A 22,504-nucleotide genomic window follows, 5' to 3' on the forward strand; every position below is an offset into this window, starting at 1 on the left:
CTCTCCATCCCTACACTTGTTCTTATCTTGTTTCTTTGCTGTCTCAGTAAATGACAGCGTGATCTTCATAGCTGCCACAGCTTACACCCCGTGTCCAGTCCATCAGCAACTGGTCTGGTCTAGCCTCAGAATAGTCAGAATCTGATCACTGCTTGCTGCCACCACCCTGGACCACACTGCTGTTATCTCCTATCTGGGAGATTGCAGAACCCCCCAACTAGCCTTCTTTTCTCTCTGTACTCCCCTCCACAGTCCTGTCAATAAAGGAGCCAGAGTGATCCTTTTAAACGAGTAGTGAGATCATGTTACTCCCTTGTGCAGAATCCTCCAGTGGGTTTTCATCTCATTCAGAGGAGAAGCCAGTGTCTTACAGTGGCCTAAAGGCTGGCATGCTTGGCAGTCTCGCTACCCTCAGCTTCTCTGACCACATCCCCTGTCCTTTCCCTGTAGTCCACTGTTACTTCAGCCACACTGGCCTCTTCATCCTTCCCTGGAACTGGCCAGCATACCTGCCTCAGGTGTGTCCTTCCTGGCATGTTCTTCCCCCAGATGCCTCCTTACTTCTTCATGCTTCCCCAGAATGTCACCTTATCTACATCAGTGAGGCCATCCCTGACACTGCATTAAATGCCACTCCATTCCCTGCTTTCTGTCCCTTCTTTGTTCTTTATCACTCCATTTATCATCTGACACACAAGATTTTTGTTTTTGTTTTTTATCTCTCCCTTATTCACTCCCACTCCCTACTGCATTGTAAGCCCCACTAAGTCGGGACCTTGTCCATCTGCTTTTCTGCTGTAGCCCCAGTGCCTGGAATAGTGCCTAGGACAGTGGCATAGGTGCTCAGCAAATATTTGAGGAATGAATGGGAGAATTTGGACTTGCAGTTATTAACACCAATTATGGCTATTAACCTGATCTAATAGGTGACTATGGTAAGAAATTACACTATTGTGAAAACCGAGAAAGACATTTTAGTACTTAAGATATTTTATAGTATTTGTAATTGTTTCTGCCATTGAGGACAGATACAAATAGTTTATGATATGGAGTCATAGAGAGCTGAGTTTAAGACTTAAACTGGAGGGTAAATGGAGGGTAAAAGGCATTCTAGCAAAATGAAGGACTGGGTTTTTAAATAGCTTGTCATAATGGCCTACCATTTGAATTTACTTAGCAAATAGTTATTGAATGAATAAAAAGTACACTATGGGTTAACGTTTTGTGATTTTTTTGTGTGTGGGGAGGATTTATTAGAAATTATCTTCGTCTATGATTTTACCATTATGACTATGTTAGAATCTCTTATTTTTGCCTGTCAGATTTTCCCTCTGTTGTTCTACAGTCTTCTGCTAGGGATGGTAGTCAAAATTAGTCATATCTCAATAGTGTACAGATGTCACAGAACAAGAGATAGCTACCCATAAAACTGGTGTCATTTTTCCTTTTCATGTCTTGAACAATTAGACATCTTTTTCATGTCTTAAAAAATATTAGTTTTAAAGTATGGGTTTTATTTATGGAACTTACATTTCATTGCCTGTTTATTTCTTTAGTATTACAATTAACTACTTTCTTTATGTGATTCCATTAAATCTTACACATCAATTCCTTGTGGTTTAGAACTCTGATGTTCAGCAGAGTGGATTTTTTGCCTCAGCTTGGACGAGTGGGAGTAAATGCTGGCTTCATTCCTTTAGCTTGGCTCAAGGATTTCAGGCATGCTTGTGACCTACTAGCCTGAATTAGGGCTGGTATTGAGTCTGTGAGCATGAGATTTGGGGTTAATAAGTCATATGCCCAGTTCTTGGCTTGAAATTTCACTTGCAAATCTTGTCTCTTCTGGTAACAAATTCAAATAAAATGGCAGGATATACAAATTGAGATACATTTATCTGATGTTTCAATAAAGGAAAATATCTGTAACCTCTAACAGTAATTTGCACCTGTTTTGAAATTACCTTCCAAAAGTGTTTGATGTTCTAGTGTTCAGTTAAGAATTCTGTTTGTGTAACAATTGTATGATGATCTCATGTTTATTTAGTGTGTAAAGCAAATCAATTTTGACCCTTCAATTTGCTGAAGAGTATGTCGCATTTTTGGATATTACAGTTGGGGAACACAAGCAGGATTTTAGTTTTTGAGGCTTGCTATACTAAGTTAGTGCCCATGGTCTTATTCAACAATCATACTAAGTAGAAGTTCAGCAGGTGATAGGGAGAGAGTAAAACTGTCTTGCTTGCCTTGAACTTTAAATTTGGTCCTTTAGGGAAAAAGTCTAGTTTCCCCAAGAGATTATGGGTTTATTTTCTCCCAAATCATACCAATCCATTTTAAAACTCAAGTTTTCGCCTTAGCTTTATTGTTATAGCTATACCATTATTTTTAATACATAGCCTTTGGTAGAGAATTTTATTAGCTTTTTAAAAAACTCTAAAATGGTCATCTTCCCGTTGTCTGTTTTACCCGCCTGCCTTGTTACGTTCCCCCTTGGCAGCTTGGAATGGAAACTGTATTCCAGCACCACTCATCTCAGCATGTCTTTCTGTCATGACAGGGGCTCATATGTGATGGAATGTGCCTTCTGCATGTACTTGGAAATTTGAACATTTTGTTTATTCATTTGAAAGGGATGCTTTCTCCAGTTGTGGATGCTACTGCATTTGTTTTAATCAATTCAGTGAAAGAACGACTAGTTCATAGAGAGCTGTTAAGGTTACTTGTTCTCCTTCATCAGTTGTGCTGGTTCAGATGCAGTTCCCGTGGGGTTGTCCCCTTACAGTGTTGGCAATTTAGCTGATAGACAAGAGAGATGGCATACAAAAGGAGCACTAAAATTTAAGGGACAGGAGCGGGATAATAAGTTTTTAAAGACAATCTAATTTGAAGATAAGAATTGAGCCACAGAAACTGGCCTCTCAGCAGGCAGTTAGGGCGGAATCTCCTAACAGCTGGACTGACTCCATGTACCCAGCTCACCCCAACACATTCTGTCTGTGCTTGATGCTTCTTCTCCATGCTTTCTGATCACCCATCTGTGTCCACTTGAGGATCCCACATTCAGCATTAACTTGGCCCTGGGTCATCTTGATTGGCGAGGCCGTATTTGTACAATCTGTCTGCTGAGGTGGAACAATAACAGCTGGTATGCAGCTGTACACGTTGTCCTGGGAACTCCTATTTCAGCCAGCAGTTATCCTAACAAAATTGGAAACGTTTTCAAGTAGTTGTTTTCTGTGACTACTGTTTGTGTTAACTGTTTGGAGACTCCCTGCTAGTAGCCTAAATATCTCCCATCTCTAATCAACTTTCTGTGCTACAACCTCATTAAAGTTTCGTATTCCCAGGTGGCCCTAGTGGTAAAGAATCTGCCTGCCAATGCAGGAGATGCAGGAGACACGGGTTTGGTCCCTGGGTCGGGACGATCCCCTGGCATCGGAAATGGCAACCCACTCCAGTATCCTTGCCTCGAAAACTCCATGGACAAGAGGAGCTGGCAGGCTGCAGTCCAGAGAGTCGCAGAGAGTCAGACACGACTAAGCATGTGTGCATGTCTATCTCAGATCAAGGCAGACTGCAAGGAGAGCAGTCACTTTCTGATCTTGAGGAGAGAGCATATAAGAACAGCAGTGGATCAGTGACTCCTAATATGATACTTCAGAATGAGCTCATTCTGTTCTAATTCAGGCCACGCAAGGGCATGTTGAAATTTCATGCAACTCTATGTCCATTGTCGTTCGTTACTTCTCTGTAAGGGACGCTATTGCACAACGTCCCCATGGAATTCTCTGAGCCACACATAACAGAGAAGCATTCATGTTCCGCCGCAGTCAGTATTTGACTCCAGTTCTGAGACAGGAACGGTTTCTCCCCTACTCAGAGAGATTAGAAATACTTCATCATGGAGGAGGCTGACGCAGAATTCCTTGGCTCGACCCTGTGTGAACAGAGGCTGGATTCTCATTGTCCAGGCTGTGGTCCCTTCCTCGTCTATCAATCCCTCAGCCACATGCACTGTAGGGCTCAGAGCAGGAAGTATTAGTTAACTTTGTCTGCTTGGTCCTGAACATCTGCACTTGAGTCTTTTTGTTTGTGGAAGGAATGTGGCAGCGAGGGGTGAGGGTGGGAGGCAGCAGAACATTCAGAAGCTAAATATTTTCTTGAGGGTGTGTATATCCAGGGTTAGTCTTCATGTGCGTGAAGGCAAGGTGAAGGGGGAAGACCTTCTAAGCTGTATGGTGGCTGGGATCCTTTCCAGACAAGATCTTACTGATCCTCCTCATTGCTTAGCTTGGCTTGGCTCCTTTACTTTGAAGTCATATTGTCTACTTTAGTGTGCCCCCACGTTATGAAGATAGTATAGTAGCTGTTATTGGCCTGGAAAAACGAAGACCTAGTCCTCTTTTTCTATTAAATGGTAGGTGAATGAGACCTTCTTGCTCTGTCTACTGTGAAATGAGTAGGATGGACAGATAAGGAGCAAGGAAGTATATTGAGAGAGAGTGTGTGGGTGGGGAACAAGCACATGACAGGTCTCAGCTGTAGTTGTTTAGTGAAATAAAAACTAGCTCCTAAGTTTTCAATTCTTGATTATTCATGATTACAGGTAGTTCCAGATAACACAGAATATTCAAGCCATGACTGTTCCACTCCACTTTCTGTATTTACTTTCTTATTTGTGTATTTTGGGGGTCACACCTCGCATGCAGGGTCTTAGTTCCCTGACCAGGGATCAAACCTATGCTGCCTGCCGTGGCAGTGTGGAGTCTTAACCACTGGACTGCCAAGGAAATCCTTGAAGTCACATCAGCCCCCCTGCCTTGTCCATTCATTGCCCCTGTGCAGTGGGAACTAAGTGCTTCTTTAGGAAATCACACCTCCTTGAAGTTGAATATGCCCTTACCTGGCAGCCTTGTCTCTGCCCCACGTGTCTTTCTCTCCTCTCAGCTTTCTGCTAGTTTCTATCTTGGGTCTCCATTCTCTTCAGATATTCCCCACCTAACATTGTCCACAGGCTTTACCCTCAACCCCTTAGCAGATACCCTTGATTGTCACTGCACAGAAAAAATAGTCATCAGTGTGAATGCTTTCAACTTCCACCCACTACAACCTACTGATAAATCCCTTGCGTTTGCACTTGGGTAGGAAGCAAGGGTTAGGTTTCCTCCCGTATGGAGCCAGTCCTTTCACAGTGCTGAATCACATTCTTGTTTCCCAGCCTCGTTTCCAGTCTTTTCCTCTCTGCTGACTGGAGCACGACAGCAGTATCTCCTTGTATCTTCTGCCACCTTAAAGGGAGGCGTCTTCCCCTGGCTCTGTGCCCTCCAGCTGTTGTGGTCTTCTCTTTCTCCTCCGCTTCACCAAGATGTCAGACCAGGTTGGCTGCCCTCACTGTGTCTGTATTTCCACCACCTGTCTGCCATGGGTTCTCTGTTCCAGTTCAGTAAGATCCCTGCCAGTGGACTGTCCTCACTAAGCACAGCAGTGACCTCTTTTTTTTTTAAATATAAATTTATTTATTTTAATTGGAGGCTAATTACTTTACAGTATTGTAGTGGTTTTGCTGTACATTGACATGAATCCGCCACGGGTGTACATGTGTTCCCCATCCTGAACCCCCCTCCCACCTCCCTGCAGTGACCTGTTTGCGGCTTGAAGCTAGTGGATGCTTCTTAGTCATTATCTTTCTTGACTTGATCAGCAGATTTAAACACCACTGATTATTTATTTCCCTCCTGGCTTCCATGATACTTGTGCTCTCTGACTTGCCCTCCCCGCTCTGGTCTTCATCATCCCCTCTGTCACTTTTTCTTCTGGCTGTGCTTTAAATGTTGATGTCCTTCAGCATGATCCCAAAAGTCAGCTGTCTTCTCACTCAACACTCCTGCCCTCTTCGGTTGCAACCATGGCCATGTCTTCATTATCCAACTGCACGCTAATGAGTCCTAGATCTTCTTTTAACTTTTGAAATAACTAAAAAAAATTTTTTTGGCCACACTCTGGGGCATGCGGGATCTGTTTCCCAACCAGGGATTGAACCCGCGCCCCCTGCGTTGGAAGCGTGCAGTCTTACCTGCTGAACCACCAGGGAAGTCCTTGAATCCCAAATCTGTATCTCTGCTTCTATGTCTCTCTTGGGTCTTCAGATCATTCACATTCAAGTCCCTACCAGACGTTTTTTTTTCTTGTCTCGGTGACCATGCTGCTACGGCTAAGTCACATCAGTCGTGTCCGACTCTGTGTGACCCCATAGATGGCAACCCACCAGGCTCCCCCGCCCCTGGGATTCTCCAGGCAAGAACACTGAGTGGGTTGCCATTTCCTTCTCCAGTGCATGAAAGTAAAAAGTGAAAGTGAGGTTGCTTAGTCGTGTCCGACTCTTAGCGACCCCATGGACCGCAGCCTATCCGGCTCCTCTGTCCATGGGATTTTCCAGGCAAGAGTACTGGAGTGGGGTGCCATTGCCTTCTCTGCTCGGTGACCATAAACACCTTAAATCTTGTGTATCCAAGATAGAACGCATATCCCGATCATGCCCTCCACCTCTGCCTCCAATTTTGCTTAACCTCCTTTGTTGTCTGTTTCAGTGAATGGTATGGTATGTCTCTCCATTTGGTTGTTTTTAAACTAGAAAACTGAATGTTATTCTTAATCCTACCACCTTATGGAACATGTAGAAGGAACTTCAGCAATGAAACTTCAGCAATGTCAATAGGGTAAAAGTAGAGAAGGCTATCAGAAATGTCTTCTGCTTCCCTCCATTAGTTACCAAATTATTATTCATATTGAGGTCTGCTAACTACATGTCTGAGAGACTGAGCATGCACACACACAACTGCATGTAACCCAAGTCCGTTCATTCCTCTCTGTTCCAGCTGTCCCTGTATCGAGTTCAGCCACTGTTAGGCAGGATTACTGCCACATCTTTCTAACTGTTCTTCCCACATTTAGTGCTGTCCCGTCTAACCTAATCTCCACACAGTGGCCAGAATGATCTCTCTAAAAATCAAACCTGATCATCCATGTCTTGACATACATCCCTCAGTTGGCTTGTCAGTGGGAGTTGAAGTCGCTCTTTAGCATGGCCTCAGGCCCAGCACGCCATGCTTGCTAGCTGCCTTGTCTCCAGCCACCCTCCCCAGTCCTAGCTGTCCTCCAGCCCTCTGTGTCCTCTGGTCTTTCATACCTCCTATTCCATCTGCCTGGACGACTGGCCTCTACTGGCCTAGCTAATCCCTCTGCATTTCTCAGGTCTTGGGTTTAGATGTCACTGCCTCTCGAAAATGTTTCTTGACCTCACAAATGTGGGTGAGGTGACTTTCCTCCAGGCTCCCCAAACCTCATGTCCTTCTCCGTCATAGCATTCATCACATGGAATTGCAGTGGTCGGCATCCACGGCTGGGTTGGCTGCAACACCGAAGGTCCTGCATGTGTCCGTCTTGTAGTGTGGAATGTGGGAGCCTCCTTTCCAGATAGCCACAGACTGCCACCTCTTTCAACTGTAGCTAAAAGTTAGAATGAAAAAAGCAGCTCTGAAAATGAGGCATAGCTAGACAGGGCCAGTGCCAGCAAGCTAGGCTGCTGCAGAGCTTAATGCTGGCAGAGTTGCTTTTCTGATGTTCTGTGCCGACACTGAGTGACCACACATTCCTGTTTCTTTCAGCGTGTGGCTTTGTCGTGCAGATGTTTGTCTGGGACACTGGATACCCAGATCTATTTTACCTTCTCTCTTTTGATCCATCCTCCTGCAGATTGGGTTGCTAAAGAACAATGAAATGGCAGAAATGTAGACAGAATAGAAAAACAAGGGTAATCTGTAATCCAAAGATTAGTGAGTAAGCCTTTGAACATCCTAAGCCATGTACTCCTGAGTAACTAAATTGTTGTACCATTCCAGAATGTTTTAGATAGTCTCTGGAATGCCATTGATACTGTATTATAACCTCACCCTCATTCACAGGTGACTTCTTTACATTTTTGACACAGCAAAGAGATACAGGTTCACTCTGCATTCTTTTAACAGGAGTGTTGTAAGCTGTATTTGCATGACCTGTGTCCAAAGTGTTGTACTGCTTCCTAGGCAGAAGGTCCAGGTTTGTGTTATATTCTTTGGCAACTGTGTCAGGTAGGCCCTTGTGCAGTCAGGCTCTTGTGTGTGAACATCTCCAGGATCCTAGTTCAGGAATTCTCTTCTGTACTCTCTTATAGTAATGCTATTTGCATGCTTCTGCTGTTTAGCTGCTAAGTCATGTCCAACTCTTCATGACCCCATGGATTCTAGCCCACCAGGCTCCATGGGATTTTCCATGGCAAGAATACTGGCGTGTGTTGCCATTTCCCTCTCCAGAGGACCTTCCCGACCCAGGGATCAAACCCAGGTGTCATGCTTGGCAGGCAGATTCTTTACCACTGAGCCACCTCTGATAATGGTACTGAGAAATGAGCCAGCAGGCCTAGTGTTCAGCCAGCATAATGCTGCCAAAAACCTGAAATTCTTAGCGTTTACGTCTCAGACTAGATTGAAGAGACAATTGTTTTTAAGCTACAATTTCATGATTATATATACAATTATATATATAAACATAAATATACAATTTCATTTCTATAAAATTCAGGATATATATATTATACAAACTCTGTGTACAGTTTTATAACTAATCAAGTATATGCAGATAGGCACAATCTTAGTTTGACCTTCCAACAACTCTTCGAGATAGGTGGCTCAGGGATCATCACTCTCATTTTTTTTATTTTTGAAAAACATTTATTGATATATAGTTGATTTACAATATTGTATTAATTTCTGCTATACAGCATGGTGATTCAGTTATATATTTGTTTTCTTTTTCATATTCTTTTCCATTATGGTTTCTCACAGGATATTGAATATAGTTCCCTGTGCTATAAGTAGGACCTTGTTATTTATCCATTTTTATACGTAACAGTTTGCATTTACTAATCTAAAACTCCAAATCTTTCCCTCCCCAACCCCCACCTCCCCCTTGGCGACCACAAATTTGTTCTCTGTGTCTGTATCGTCCTCATTTCTACAGAGGAGAAAGTGATGGAGATGTACCAGAGATCCCACAGCTAGTAATTGAGGAGTCAGATCTTGTGTTCAGGTTTTGCAGTGCCTGGTCCTGTGTTTTTTCCGTCATGCATATTACCTCTTTATGTTCAAGATCTTATGTGCATGAATGTGTTTCATGTATATGGGTACAGTTAAACCCCTCTTTTAAGATCTGGACCATAGAGTCATATTTGGGTCATTTGATCAGTTTTATCCTGGATAAAACTGACTTGAAGAAGAGAGCCTGGACTTACAGCCTACACTTCCCCACCGAGGTTGCACTCACCCACTCAGTCCTGGATGGAGTAGCGGGGTGTCAGCAGGCCTCCCCCACCCGGCAGAGGAGGGGCGCTCTGAGGAGTGAGGGAGAGGAGAGAGTTGAGGAGGTTCCAGGCCACACACGAGCATCACGCCTCCCTGGGGCTGAGTGGGTGTGAGGAAGTGAGACCATGATAGAAGTCTCCCCTCAACACTTGTGAGAGTGCAGGAAGTCGTCCGCTGTGGGCCCTGGAGGAGGGTTCTTCCTGTGAAGTTGATTCTGATTCACAGAGGAGACCCCCTGTGTCTGACACATCTTGTCCCCCGAAATATACAACATGGGTCTGAGCAGGTAGTTGTGCCCAAGAAACCCTTCTTGACAGAAACTGATGGGAAGACCCATTTGTGAATGAATGGCGTTTGAAACCAGTCACACGTTATCTTTTCTTTTTTTACAATTATTTTAATTGGAGACTGATTACTTTACATTATTGCGGCGGTTTCTGCCATACTGCACAGTACCTTTCCTGCCCACCTGAAGTCCTGCTGGCAGCACCCACGCTGCCCCAGCTCTCAGACCACGTTCTGGTCCGGAGGCCGCACGGTGCTGCCAGACCCAGGGACCGGGCTCCCAGAGGGGTGACAGCCCGTTGGCTCCTGCTCCTGGCTGTTGTTCCCTGCTCGGCACTCATGTCCCATATATTCTCTTCTGAATACAGCTTTTTAAAACTGCCTTTCTCTTCTCTGCCTCTTTCTCTCTGTTTTTGTCTTTGTTCAGCTACTGGAGGAATTTTTTTCTTCATTCCTACTCAACTCCTGACCTTATCCCTCAAATTTCTTTTCCAGAGTCTGGTAAAGAAAGAAAGATTAGTCCTGATGATACTCTTCTTGCATCAAGAAGAGAAACTAAAATGAATAAAGAATGAGTTTTTTAAAATCTTGGAAGTGCCCAGAAGAAAGCTAGCAAATATTTTCCTTTCTGTCTTTTAATTAAGCTTTTGTAGAAGCAACAGCATTGAGGATAAAATGCACTTTTCCACTTAATTTTACTTTCATTTCACAGTATAAGTACATAATATATACTGTCATTTTTCATGGGAAGCAGAATTTCAACAGCACACATCATAAATGGGCTTTTACGAGCCAGCTTCTGAGCCCAGCTGTAACGTGTGTCTGTGGGAAAACAGGCACTGTTTCCGGGCTGAGAATAGCCTGTCGGGCACAGCCAACATGTAGTGTGTTCTGGAACCCTCTAAGTCTAGTCTGTGCGGGGTGGTTTGTATCCTCTTTTTTTGTCAAGTTCCAAAGCAGAATGGGAATAGAGGAGGGTTCTTCGCTTCATCCACATGACTTACAAACATCCGCGTGTTCGCCCCAACAGGAAAAGCATTTGACATCACATACGTGCGCCTCAAGTTCCACACCAGCCGCCCGGAGAGCTTCGCCATTTACAAGCGCACGCGGGAGGACGGGCCCTGGATCCCTTACCAGTACTACAGCGGCTCCTGCGAGAACACCTACGCGAAGGCAAACCGCGGCTTCATCCGCACGGGAGGCGACGAGCAGCAGGCCTTGTGCACAGATGAGTTCAGCGACATTTCCCCTCTCACCGGGGGCAACGTGGCCTTTTCAACCCTGGAAGGAAGGCCCAGCGCCTACAACTTCGACAATAGCCCTGTGCTGCAGGTAGGCACCCGGAGCTCGGCCTGGTAGCCGCTGACTGGTTCCACATGCCAGGGTGCGGGAAGATCATCATAGTGGCGGCCCGAGGGCCCGCTTTTGGAGTAAGGGTCAGGACAGACAGCTGGATTTTATTCTGCTCTCCTGTGTACTCTTAATAAGTGAAGGAAAGTAGTTTTGTTCCTGCTGTCCCGTTGATGTTTGTTCTTGTGTTTGCATGCACATGTATCCTGGGATGTAAACTACAGATATTTTTAAATGCTGAGCAGTTTTAACTTGCATCTCTGTACTTGCAGTGGAAATATTTTACTTCTCTACCTTCCTTTTGAAGGAGGTTATTTGAATGAATCTGCTGGGTTTTGGTTTTTTTGGTGTTTTTTTTTTTTTTTTTTTTTTGTATCCTGTCTTACCTCTATGATTTGACAAAATTAAAAAAAAACAAACTATCTGTTAATGTTGACAAGAGGGAACAACTGAAACAAGATGTTTAAGAACTCTACCTTCCTTTGCTATTTAAAAATTTTTTTTTTTAATTTATTTTTGTGTGTGCTGGGTCTTTGTTGCTGCGTGGACTCTCCTCTGGTTGTGGTGAGTGGGGGCTCCTCTCCCTTGCGGCGTGCAGGCTTCTCACTGCAGCAGCTTCTCTTGTTCCTGGGCATGGGCTCTGTAGGGCGTGCAGGCTTCAGTAGTTGCGGTTCCCAGGCTTTGGAGCACAAGTTCAGTAGTTGTGGTGTGTGGGTTTAGTTGCTTCCTGGCATGCGGGATCTTCCGGGATGAGGAATCAAACCCATGTCTCCTGTGTTGGCAGGTGGATTCTTTATCACTGAGCCACCAGGGCAGCCTCCTTTATTATTGTACAAGGAAATTTTGGTTGTCTGGCACTGTTGCCAATCATTATGAAAACTCTTCATCACCTAAAGGCACTGGTTTTTATGTCGAGATGTGAATTTAGCTACCCTGGTGTAGTGCTTAAGGATGGTGATAGAAACTTGTCACTATGTGGCAATCGATTCAGAGATTTCTTTTTTCATAAATTCGGTGTGCGTGTTCCTTATGCACTACAATTTGGAATCTTTCTGTATTGCTTAGATGTCTGTGACTTTTTCTTATATTCTGGCTGTTGATTTTAGAGAGGTGGATGAGTGTCCTGCCACCCTCAGCACATTCACACTGATCAGAGTTGCTTCAGTCACATGGCTGAAGCTAACATTTAAATGGGGGCAGCCCATATTTGCTGTGACTGGATGTGGGTTTGCAAGTGCTACATATACTTTATGAAGAGCCATTATAACTTGTAAGAAGGGAATGCCTGTGTTTTTCTGGGCATTAGGCCTTTGCAGCCTCTCATTCTCTCTCTCTAGAAATTTTTATGTTCAAGGACTCTTTGTCTAACTTGGCTGTGTAACTTTGGACAGTGGCAAAAGATGAGACTATATTCTGAGTCCAGTTCCTCCCTCTCATTGTACTTCTGTTGCTTGCTGGGGGATCATAAATCTTGATTTGATAAACTCCGAGAATTTTGGTGAGCAGTGAGTATGTTTGCAAAGGCCTTTCAGAAAATTTCTTTCAATGGCCGGAGGATGTATTCAAAATAAATGGCAGAAAGAGTAACCAGCTCTGGTAGATGAATAAACAGGAGACAGATTACCTAGGGGAGAAGTGATCTACAAATACTCTTAAAAAAATTTTTTTTAATTTATTTTTAATTGGAGGATAATTGTTTTACAACCTTGTGTGGGTTTCTGCTGTACCACAACGTGAAGCAGCTATAAGTACACATAGACCCTCTTCCTCTCGAGCCTCCCTCTCATCCCCCCATCCCACCCCTCTAGGTCGTCACAGAGCACTGGGCTGAGCTCCCTGTGTTACGAAGCAGCTTCCCACTCGCTGTGTTATACCTGGCGGTGTATCTATGTCAACGCTACTCTCTCAGTTCATCCCACCCTCTCTTTCACCTGCTGTGTCCACAAGTCTAAGTTGATCAACTGGCACATGTTTCCTGGCTTTGATTCTTTCTACACAAGTTATTATATTTTACTGTCCTGGAGAGGGACCAGGACAGTAGTCAGTAGGAAAAAGCAGTGAGGTAATGTGACTGTGGTTTTCTGGCCCCTTTGCTAACTGTATGCCTTGTCTTAAATCAGTTCCACAGCTATAGGAGTTCTGATGTTTCTTATTCTTCACGCCTCAGAAACTCATAAGACTAAATGTGACAAAGGCTGTGGGCATTCGCAATAGATTTGGTCAGTTGTTATCATTATGCAGAAGCATCAGTTATGTGTCTCTGGATGTAAGAGCTCTGACTCTGATATTCAGCTACCAAGGAATGGTAACTGATTTGACTGGTAGCCGATCTGACAGTGAGGACAGAGGCAGTTGGCTCTTCCCTCATTGCTCCTTGCGCCTCCCTATAAAAGTTGTAATCTCTCAGAAACCTTCCTGGTTTCAGTGTTGAATATTGCTGAGCATGTAGTGATTTATAATAATAATTAGCATTTATTATAGCACTTACTATAGCATGCCATAGTGTGCCAAGCGTTGTTCTAAGCCCTTTAGGTACATTAAATATGTTAACACATTTAACTCTTCCCAATAACTCTATAAGATAGACACTTTTATTATCTCCATTTTACTGATGAGGAATCAGAGGCCCAGAAAAGATAAAATCACTTGCCCCAAATTACACTGCTTTTAGCCACTAAACTGGGATTCAAAACCTAGAAAGTCTAGTTCTAGAGTCTGTTTTCTTTAAGATGTGCATCGTGAAAGAAAAAGTTGCAGATTCAGCTCTTGAGAAGTTTTTATTCAAGAAAAGTTGTGATAAAGTTGAAGCCTGTTAAAGATACAAGCGCTAAACACAGAGATCCATTCAGCTATTTACACTGCAGACGACTGAAAGATTCCTGACATTGTGACCGTGAGTGGGAGTTGTTATTGGAGTTCCAAGTTTGGATATGGTGAAATCACCATCTCTTCTCCTTCCTAATTATACATGGAGGCTTCACGGAGATTAGCCTTGATGGGCTCTCTGTGTTGTTCTATCTGCCAGGTGTTTGGCATGGTGTAAGCAGTGATTCTTAATCAGGGGTGTGCCTCACTGTCTCACGTGAAGCCTTCTGAAAACAGATGCCTTCAGCTCTGCATTGAGCTTGTTATGTCTCCATTGGTGATGCTGAGATGCAGTCCCAGGAGAGAACTGAAAGTGGGCTTGGCATCTTTGGGCCATTATATGTAATATACCACTCTAAAACTTAATGGTTTTAAACAGCCGTGATTTCTTGTTTCTCATGATTCTGTGTTGGCCTGAGGTCACTCCCTGGCCAGTCAGCTGGGATGGGAGCTGGGTTTATCTTCTCCCTGTCATCTTATCTCCTCAGGGAGGCTGGACTAGGCTTCTTCATGTGATGGTGAAAGTATTCAAGAGGGTAAGTCCCAGGGCACGCATATATATCAATCCTCTGCTTGTGTCACATTCACTGATGTTTCTTTGGCCAAAGCAAGTCATTTGCCTACCTAGAATCAGTGTGAAAAGGAAATACACAGGGCTTGGACACTGGCAGACATGATTCCTCAGGATCATTGTTATAATTACCCCAGATGTAAACATCGGTCTAAAATTAGCTCAATGAAAGGGCATTTATTATAAGCACTCAGATCTCATAAAACCTAGGGGAAAACTGTATAACTTTCCTTCTTGTCCTCTGCCATTATGATATACCTGCCATCTTGATCAGTTGTAGTTTTCTGCCAGTCTGCCCATTTGCTTGTTGTTCAGTGGCTAGGTTGTGTCCAACTCTTTGCCTTCCCATGAACTGCAGCATGCCAGGCTTCCCTATCCTTCACTGTCTCCTTGAGTTTGCTCACACTCATGTCCATTGAGTCAGTGATGCCATCCAACCATCTCATCCCTTGCCATCCCCTTCTCCTCCTGCCTTCAATGTTTGCAAGCATTGGGGTCTTTTCCAGTGAGTCAGTTCTTCGCATCAAGTGGCCAAGGGATTAGAGCTTTAGCTTTAGCATCAGTCCTTCCAATGAATATTCAGGGTTAGTTTCCTTTAGGATTGACTGGTTTGATCTCCTTGCTGTCTAAAGGACTTTCAAGGGTCTTTTCCTTGGTGAATGTTAATCTGAGAACCAAGTATATCCTAACCAGCAGTGAAATGCAGTGAACAAAAACAAAAAAATTCCTGCCCTGTGGAGCTTATAATCTGATGTGGCAGTGGTGGGGTGGGCAGGTGGTGTTGATGGAAACAGGCAATTGTAATAAAATAGTGATGGGAAATAGGGAGTTGGAGGTAGTGGTATGGTGGCAATTTTAGATAGCATTGCCAGGGAAGGCCTCACAAGAAGCGACATTTGGGAAGGGTCAAGACAAAAGAGTACATCTGATCGGTTCAGGCCAGTGTAATGATTGATTGCTTTGTACTGGGATGTGTCTCTCAGCTCTGTCAGTAGTGGTTGGGGTAAAAGGGAAAGGGAGATGGAACAAGATGGGCAGGAGGAGGCAGTGACCAGCACATCGAATGCAGTTGTGGCTCTTTGTGAACTCTCTGTTGGCTTCTCTGGGCTGGCTTTGGGCTGTGGATATAAAATGGAGAGACAGGACATGTGTATTGAGTACCTAATGTATGCTGAGTGTTGAAAAGGGTATTTCATTTAAGCCTTTCTACAGCCTTGTGAAGAAACTAATATTATTTCTGCCTTGGGGGATTCTGAGTGGTGAAGTAACAACTTAGATCCAAGAAGGGAAGAGTCAAGGAGAAGAATATAAGGATATTATTAAAGGAGGTCTTTGAGTAGTATAATAGATTTAATGCCAGAAGAAGACATAAGTTAAATGAAACATTAACTGTTTAGAAGATTTTGTCACATACATGTCAGTGCCTTTACCATCTTTTCTATGTTTTTATTTTCTGACAGGAATGGGTAACTGCCACTGACATCAGAGTAACTCTCAATCGCCTGAACACTTTTGGAGATGAAGTGTTTAACGACCCCAAAGTTCTCAAATCCTATTATTATGCAATCTCTGATTTTGCTGTGGGTGGTAGGTAAGTAAGCCATTAGATAACCTTGAAAGCCATAGAAGCTTTGGTGTAGGAGTGAATGTAGCCACTTGTTTACAACCACATTAGTAACATTGTTAGACCTCATTATCCTGGAAACAAAGTAACTAGGTTTTCTAACCACTTATCCAGTCAACACATTAGTGAATTCTTATTGAGCAATTAAGTGCAAAGCCCTATGACAGGCACTGTGAAGCTACTGAGGAAGCATGGGATTGACACTCACCTTCTGAGAAGGACCTGACCTTCAAGGATCCTGCAGATGAATGAGGCAGGTGCTATGTGAGCACGTGAAAAGTTAAATACTAGGACAGTCATATGCTTTAGATAAAGAGATGTCATATGCCAGAGGACTGTCAGGCTTATAGGACTGTCAGGCTAGAGACGCAGATGGAATTGAAGCTGGGCCTCGAAGAATAGGCAGGGTTTAGATAGGGAGAGAGGATGTCTGGGTTGGGTGCAGGAGGATGGACATGTGAGCAAAAGTTTAGAGTTGGAAGAATCTAAATCTCCTTGACAGGAGGAACATCTTACATGAATTTGTAGAGTTGTAAACCAGAGAGAGTTTGCTAGCCAGAGACCTTAGACAGTGGGCCAAGAATCTTGGGCTTACCTCTCCCTGTATTAGCCTGTGAAGTCTCCAGAGCAGAAACATGATTTTTGTATGCTATGTTCCTGGTATGGGATTGATGCTCAGAGAAAGCTGATGGAAACTGTAACCAGTGGGAAATCAGGTACTCTCTTGGAGTAGGGCTCTGATATCAGACCAGTAGATTAGGAAGACGAGCTGCAGGCAGAGTGAAAGTAGAATATGATTGAGGGAATTTTATATTCCTGTTATGATGCCGTCATCTAGGTGTTAGGTGACAAATGCCTGACGTTGGGGTGGTGACAACAGGGTGGAAGGGAACATTTAGGTGCATTTTGTGAAGAAAGAATTACCAGGATTTTAGTCAAAGAAGATCTGAAGGTTTAGTGATCAGGAGAATGGTGATGCCAATTTATAATAATATAAACAGAGAAGATGAGCTCATTTGGTGAGATGGTGAGTTCAGTTATAAAAGGTAAAGCTTTAAGTCATGGAGGACATTTAATTTGTGTAGCAGTCAAGGACAGGAGCTTGAAAGAAAGAGGCAAGCTGGAGATGTAATTTGGGATTCATCCTAGTGCACTGTAGATATTTCAGAAGTGTTTGAGTGTATTATTAAGTGGTGCTTGAAGCTGTGGAACTGACTGCTGTCTTTAAAGAGCGAGTGAGGGGCATGCAGGGCAGCAAATACTCTTGGGAATTTCCACAAGTCCTTATTGTTCTAGTGCCTTCGTCTTAGGGATCCGTCAAGGATTCTTACCCAAAACAACCCGAGGGCGTGTCTACCAGAGATCCATATGGTGGTATCGTGTCTGTCTCTTACTGTCTTCAGATCAGAATGCTTTTTACAATCATGATGACAGATAACTGCTGACATTTATTGACTTGTTATATGCCCATGTAATCCTGGGCACGTAAAAACAGCAACCTCTTGACCTCAGTAACTCTATGAAATAGACATTATTCTCATCCTTCTCTGACAGGTAAGGCGCAGGTTGAGTTACATCTGTAAGTCACAGGCAGCCTGGCCTCAGAGTCCATGTCCTTGTTGGTTTTTTTCTCCATTGCAGTATAATTGCTTCACAATGTTACGTTAGTTTCACTGCACACAAGGTGAATCTGTCATATGTGTACACCCGTGTTCTTCTTAACCACCACACTTGGCTTCTTCTTGAAACACACACGTTTCACTTCAGGAAAGGGTCCTGCAGACATCCTCAGAAATTGTCGGGGGCATTCTTTTTATGTCCAGTTAATGCTCCAGCCCCTGTTAAATAAAGCTACCTTTTTTGGTCAGAATTTTTCTTCATAACTAAAAACACAGCCATTACTTAATCTTGCAGTTCTTCAATTTACAGTTCTGTTTGGTAAACTCAGAACATTCGTAGGTTGCTATAATTCTCTGTGAACACCCTTTCTCTGAGTCCAGGCCAGCGCTTTCTAGCTGTTTCTGCTTTTGAGAGTCTCTTCTCTCCCCAGGTGTAAATGTAACGGACATGCAAGCGAATGTGTGAAAAATGACTTTGACAAGCTGGTGTGTAATTGCAAGCATAACACTTACGGCGTGGACTGTGAAAAGTGCCTTCCTTTCTTCAACGACCGGCCGTGGAGGAGGGCGACCGCCGAGAGTGCCAGCGAGTGCCAGCGTGAGTGCGCCAGGCTTCCGTCTGCTGAGCTGTCCTGAGGACTTCGGGGGGCGGGGGAGTGGGTGGCCTCCTTTGATTCTTCCATAATTTGAGCATGTAGATGTATACATCTCACCTGCATGCGTGTCAGAGGGAAGCATGGGTGCGCGGGGTGGGCCATAGACGTAAGCCCGCGGGTTTTCTGTTCCCTTCAGCGCACACTTAACGGACTGGGAGCCGCATTTCCGGGGGCTGGCCTTCTCCTTAGTCTAAGTACTGGGCCAGCATAGCCTACGCTAAAACATGGTTTTTCTAGTCTTTTCTTTGTTGCTCTTTAAAATAGTCTTCTTCTTCCAATTCTTGTTTCTTCAGACAACCAAGGTTGTTGATTAACATTTGTCAGGTGTGATGAGTAGTAGACTAAGACTGCCATTCAAAAGATTGTATATAAAAATCATTTTTTCTTTATCTCACTAAAGAGCAAAATACAGAGAATTTTCCTACTTCCCTTGTGCAGAGGCGAGAGGCTTTGGGAGGAAGAGTAGATCGTAGTCCTCTTAGGAAGAGAGAAAATGAAAAAAGATTATACATTGTTTATCCCTTCACAAATGTCTTGGTTTATTCTGAAGAGATAGGGAAAGGAATCTTAGGAGATAAGTCATGAAACCGTGTGTAATCATGATTTGCCAAGGACTTAAAAAATAAGACACTTTTTAAGCAGCTATAACTTTCTTCTGTCCTTATAAATATTCCTTATCATACCTTCTTGGAAATAAAGGGAATAAGAAGGAAGACACTCTGAACTTGCAGGAATTATTGGCAGAAACCTTGAAAAGGGACCAATATCTTAACTTAGGACTGTTTCCATTAGCTGCATACAGCACATTTTCTTATTCATCTTTTCTTTTCTCAGCAAATCCCTGATTTTTAGGTAAGTCTGATAGCCTCCTCCTCTAGTATTCCTAAGCCCTTGAACTTCTCTACGTCTTTTACTGAATTGTAACATCCAGTGTTAGAAGCTACATGATAAAGGCTTATAAAAAGTTATTTCTCCTAAGATGTGACATCTAAGTAAATATACACATGTGTTTGAACAGTAATCTGCTTACTGATGTCATATTTTGAGTCTATCAAGGAACGTTATTAGAAAAGCGAGTGTAATGTGATTGCCAGCTTCTGACTGGCAGATGAACTGAATACAGCTAACCAGACTTTGATGAAGAGCTAAGTCGGTTTGTTTCCCTTGGAAGTCCCTTCAGCACCATGACCCCTCAGAGAGAGGAGTTCCTGGCGGGGGACAGTACTACAGTATTGTCAGGTGCTGGGGGTAGAGGAGAGAAGATGACAGCTGTTTTCTCAGCTGGTATCAGGGAGCCACAGCATCTGCTTTAGTGGTGGGTTAGGACAGTGTAGACATGGGGGTTGTTCTGCCTCATAAACTACAGGCACCAGACCATTTAGGTGCTGTAAGCTGGGCTGATTGTGAAATAATCTAGGGAGGCTTGAGAGAGGAGAAAATAGCTATGAAGAAGGGAATGGGAGCTTTTAAAATTACTTAACTCTCTAATTCTTGATGCTAGTGATTCAAGTTCCTAAAAAGTTTTCAAGTATAACACTATAAAAGAACTAGTGGAAAGGCAGGGAGGAGAAAAAATACATATATTCAAAAACAACAATTTTCTGCTGTATCTGAAATCAAATAAAATTTTATTTAATGTTCAAAATACTGTCTGTACTTGGGGAAGAATCAATAATTTGAAAAAAATCATGTTAATATAAATATAATAAAGATTTTCAGTGGCTGTAGATACTTGTTCTTAAAATATGGTTGTGCCCTGTAGGGACTATAGCTGCTTAACAGATGAACCATTTGGTACCAAGGCTTCCCAGTAGATAGAGGGAGCTAGTGGGTCTAGATTTCCCTTCTAGTGGATTTACTTTCTAGTGCATCTAGATTTCCTGCTTCTTTTTACAGAGGTACATATTGTACCCAATATGGCTCAGATCACCCCAATCTCAGTATGCAAGTAATCTGGGATTTTGAAAGTTAGTGAATTGTCTGAGCCCTAAAAAGGTAAACTGAAGCCTGCGTATGAACTGGTCCCTTGTGCTTGGACTTGGTATTAAAATGAAGGATAAAGACTCAGAAAAACTGTAATTTGACTTGGCTTTTACTTGTATATATACTACTGTCTGGAGATTACCAAGTACAGGAATTAGTTATATTTTAAAGTAAAAGTTACTCTGTTGTGTCTGACTCTTTGTGATCTGCTGGGCAATACAGGCCAGAATACTGGAGTGGGTAGTCTTTCCCTTCTCCAGGGGATCTTCCCAACCCAGGGGTTGAACCAAGATCTCCCACATTGCAGGTAGATTCTTTACCAGCTGAGCTACAAGGGAAGCCCAAGAATCCTGGAGTGAGTAGCCTGTCCCTTCTCCAGGGGATCTTCCCAACCCAGGAACTGAACCAGGTTCTCCTGCATTGCAGGTGGATTCTTTGCCAGCTAAGCTATGATAGTACCATTTTTTATAAGGATGAGCATTTCCTTGTAAGCTGATAACCTGACTATAAACCTTTTATTAATAGACGTACTTTTTTCATTTTTTTTTTTTTTAAATGAGAAATGTATCTGGTAGTCATTCTTATTCTACTACCAACCATCATGGCTCAGAGGTAAAGGATCCGCCTGCAATGCAAGAGACCAGGGTTCTATCCTGGGTTGGGAAGATCCCCTGGAGGAGGAAATGGCAACCCACTCCAGTTTTCTTGCCAGGGAAGCCCCATGGACGGAGGAACTACAGTCCATAGGGTTGCAAGAGTTGGACACGACTTAGCATCTAAACCATCACCACCTCCACCATCTGTCATGGAGATGTGGGGAGTTACAGTTCGGTTTGAGTCTTCAAAACTCGGATCTGACTTCATGTTTTGGCCACCAGCCTGTGACTGCAATGGCCGATCGCAGGAATGCTACTTTGACCCTGAACTATACCGTTCCACGGGCCACGGTGGCCACTGTACCAACTGCCAGGACAACACAGACGGCGCCAAGTGTGAGAGATGCAGGGAGAACTTCTTCCGCCTCGGGGACAGGGAAGCCTGCTCTCCCTGCCACTGTAGTCCTGTTGGTAAGTGACAGCCAGGGTCTGCTTCAGCCTCATGGGTTGGGAGACAAAATAAGCATTTCCTGTATCTCCAGGAAATAAAGCTTTGTTTCCTTAGGATTCTCACAGGTTAAGTATAGAAGAGTGAATATTGTTATACTGTGTAAATGATTTGGCATTGGCCTCAACTCTCTTTAACCAGGTGGAACCTTTAGATGACTTTCTGGTGTGTATAAAGCTGGGATTGGCCTGAGTAATGGTTTATAAATAATTAGCAGTAAGATCGTTGAGACCATTTGAACTTTTGACTGTAAAAGGTTGTTTAGCTGCTCTGTGAGTTCTTCCTTGTTAATGATTTTGTTTAGTCTAACCTCCTTGGAGGGCTAAACCCCTGCCGCATGTTGCTGCGTGTTCAGAGGAGCTGAGAGCTCTTAGTCTGTTCTACTTTTCTAGGAGTTTGAACTTTATTTTTGCTGTTCCTGCCTGTATATACTTAAATTCTAGACACAGGCCCTAAGGAGCCTGTACTTGTCCACAGTGACTGATTTTGCATGCAGTTTATCGTGGGTACAGAGTTATTTGTTAATATTTTTCTTTTTTTTGGGGGGGGGGGAGGTTTTGTCATACATTGATATGAATCAGCCATAGATTTACACGTATTCCCCATCCCGATCCCCCCTCCCACCTCCCTCTCCACCCGATTCCTCTGGGTCTTCCCAGTGCACCAGTGTTAGTATTTTTCAATAATGATGAGTAGATTCATCTTAGGGTGTATGTCTGAAAAGTTTAAACATCATAGTTTAAAGGGGTATGGGTTTTGAGGGAGTTCTGTTTTAAAATTTGACCTTTAGTCTCTTGGTTACCATCTAGGCACTGAAAACCAATCTACATACTGAATTTCAAGCATTGTTTTTACTTACCAGTTTTCTTTCTTTGAGACATTAGTTTTACTTACCTCTCTGGTGGTTGACATTGAGTGCTTTATATTTCAGGTTCCCTCAGTACACAGTGTGATAGCTATGGCAGATGTAGCTGTAAGCCAGGAGTGATGGGGGACAAGTGTGACCGTTGCCAGCCTGGGTACCATTCTCTCACTGAGGCTGGATGCAG

The 22,504-nt window shown here is 43.4% G+C and overlaps 1 protein-coding gene across 1 annotated transcript in view; it reads left to right on the plus strand.

Annotated features, from left to right (window-relative positions):
- Window positions 1-22,504, plus strand: part of LAMC1 (laminin subunit gamma 1) — a 116,971-nt gene that overhangs the window by 60,809 nt on the left and 33,658 nt on the right. Inside the window, exons 2-6 of the mRNA XM_061160882.1 lie at window positions 10,711-11,015; window positions 15,930-16,060; window positions 18,144-18,310; window positions 21,230-21,418; window positions 22,387-22,504. Of these exons, the coding sequence (XP_061016865.1) occupies window positions 10,711-11,015; window positions 15,930-16,060; window positions 18,144-18,310; window positions 21,230-21,418; window positions 22,387-22,504 (910 nt within the window). The remainder of the gene's footprint in view (window positions 1-10,710; window positions 11,016-15,929; window positions 16,061-18,143; window positions 18,311-21,229; window positions 21,419-22,386) is intronic.

The sequence above is a fragment of the Dama dama genome, chromosome 14, assembly GCF_033118175.1.
Source record: "Dama dama isolate Ldn47 chromosome 14, ASM3311817v1, whole genome shotgun sequence".
Taxonomy (NCBI): Eukaryota; Metazoa; Chordata; class Mammalia; order Artiodactyla; family Cervidae; genus Dama; species Dama dama.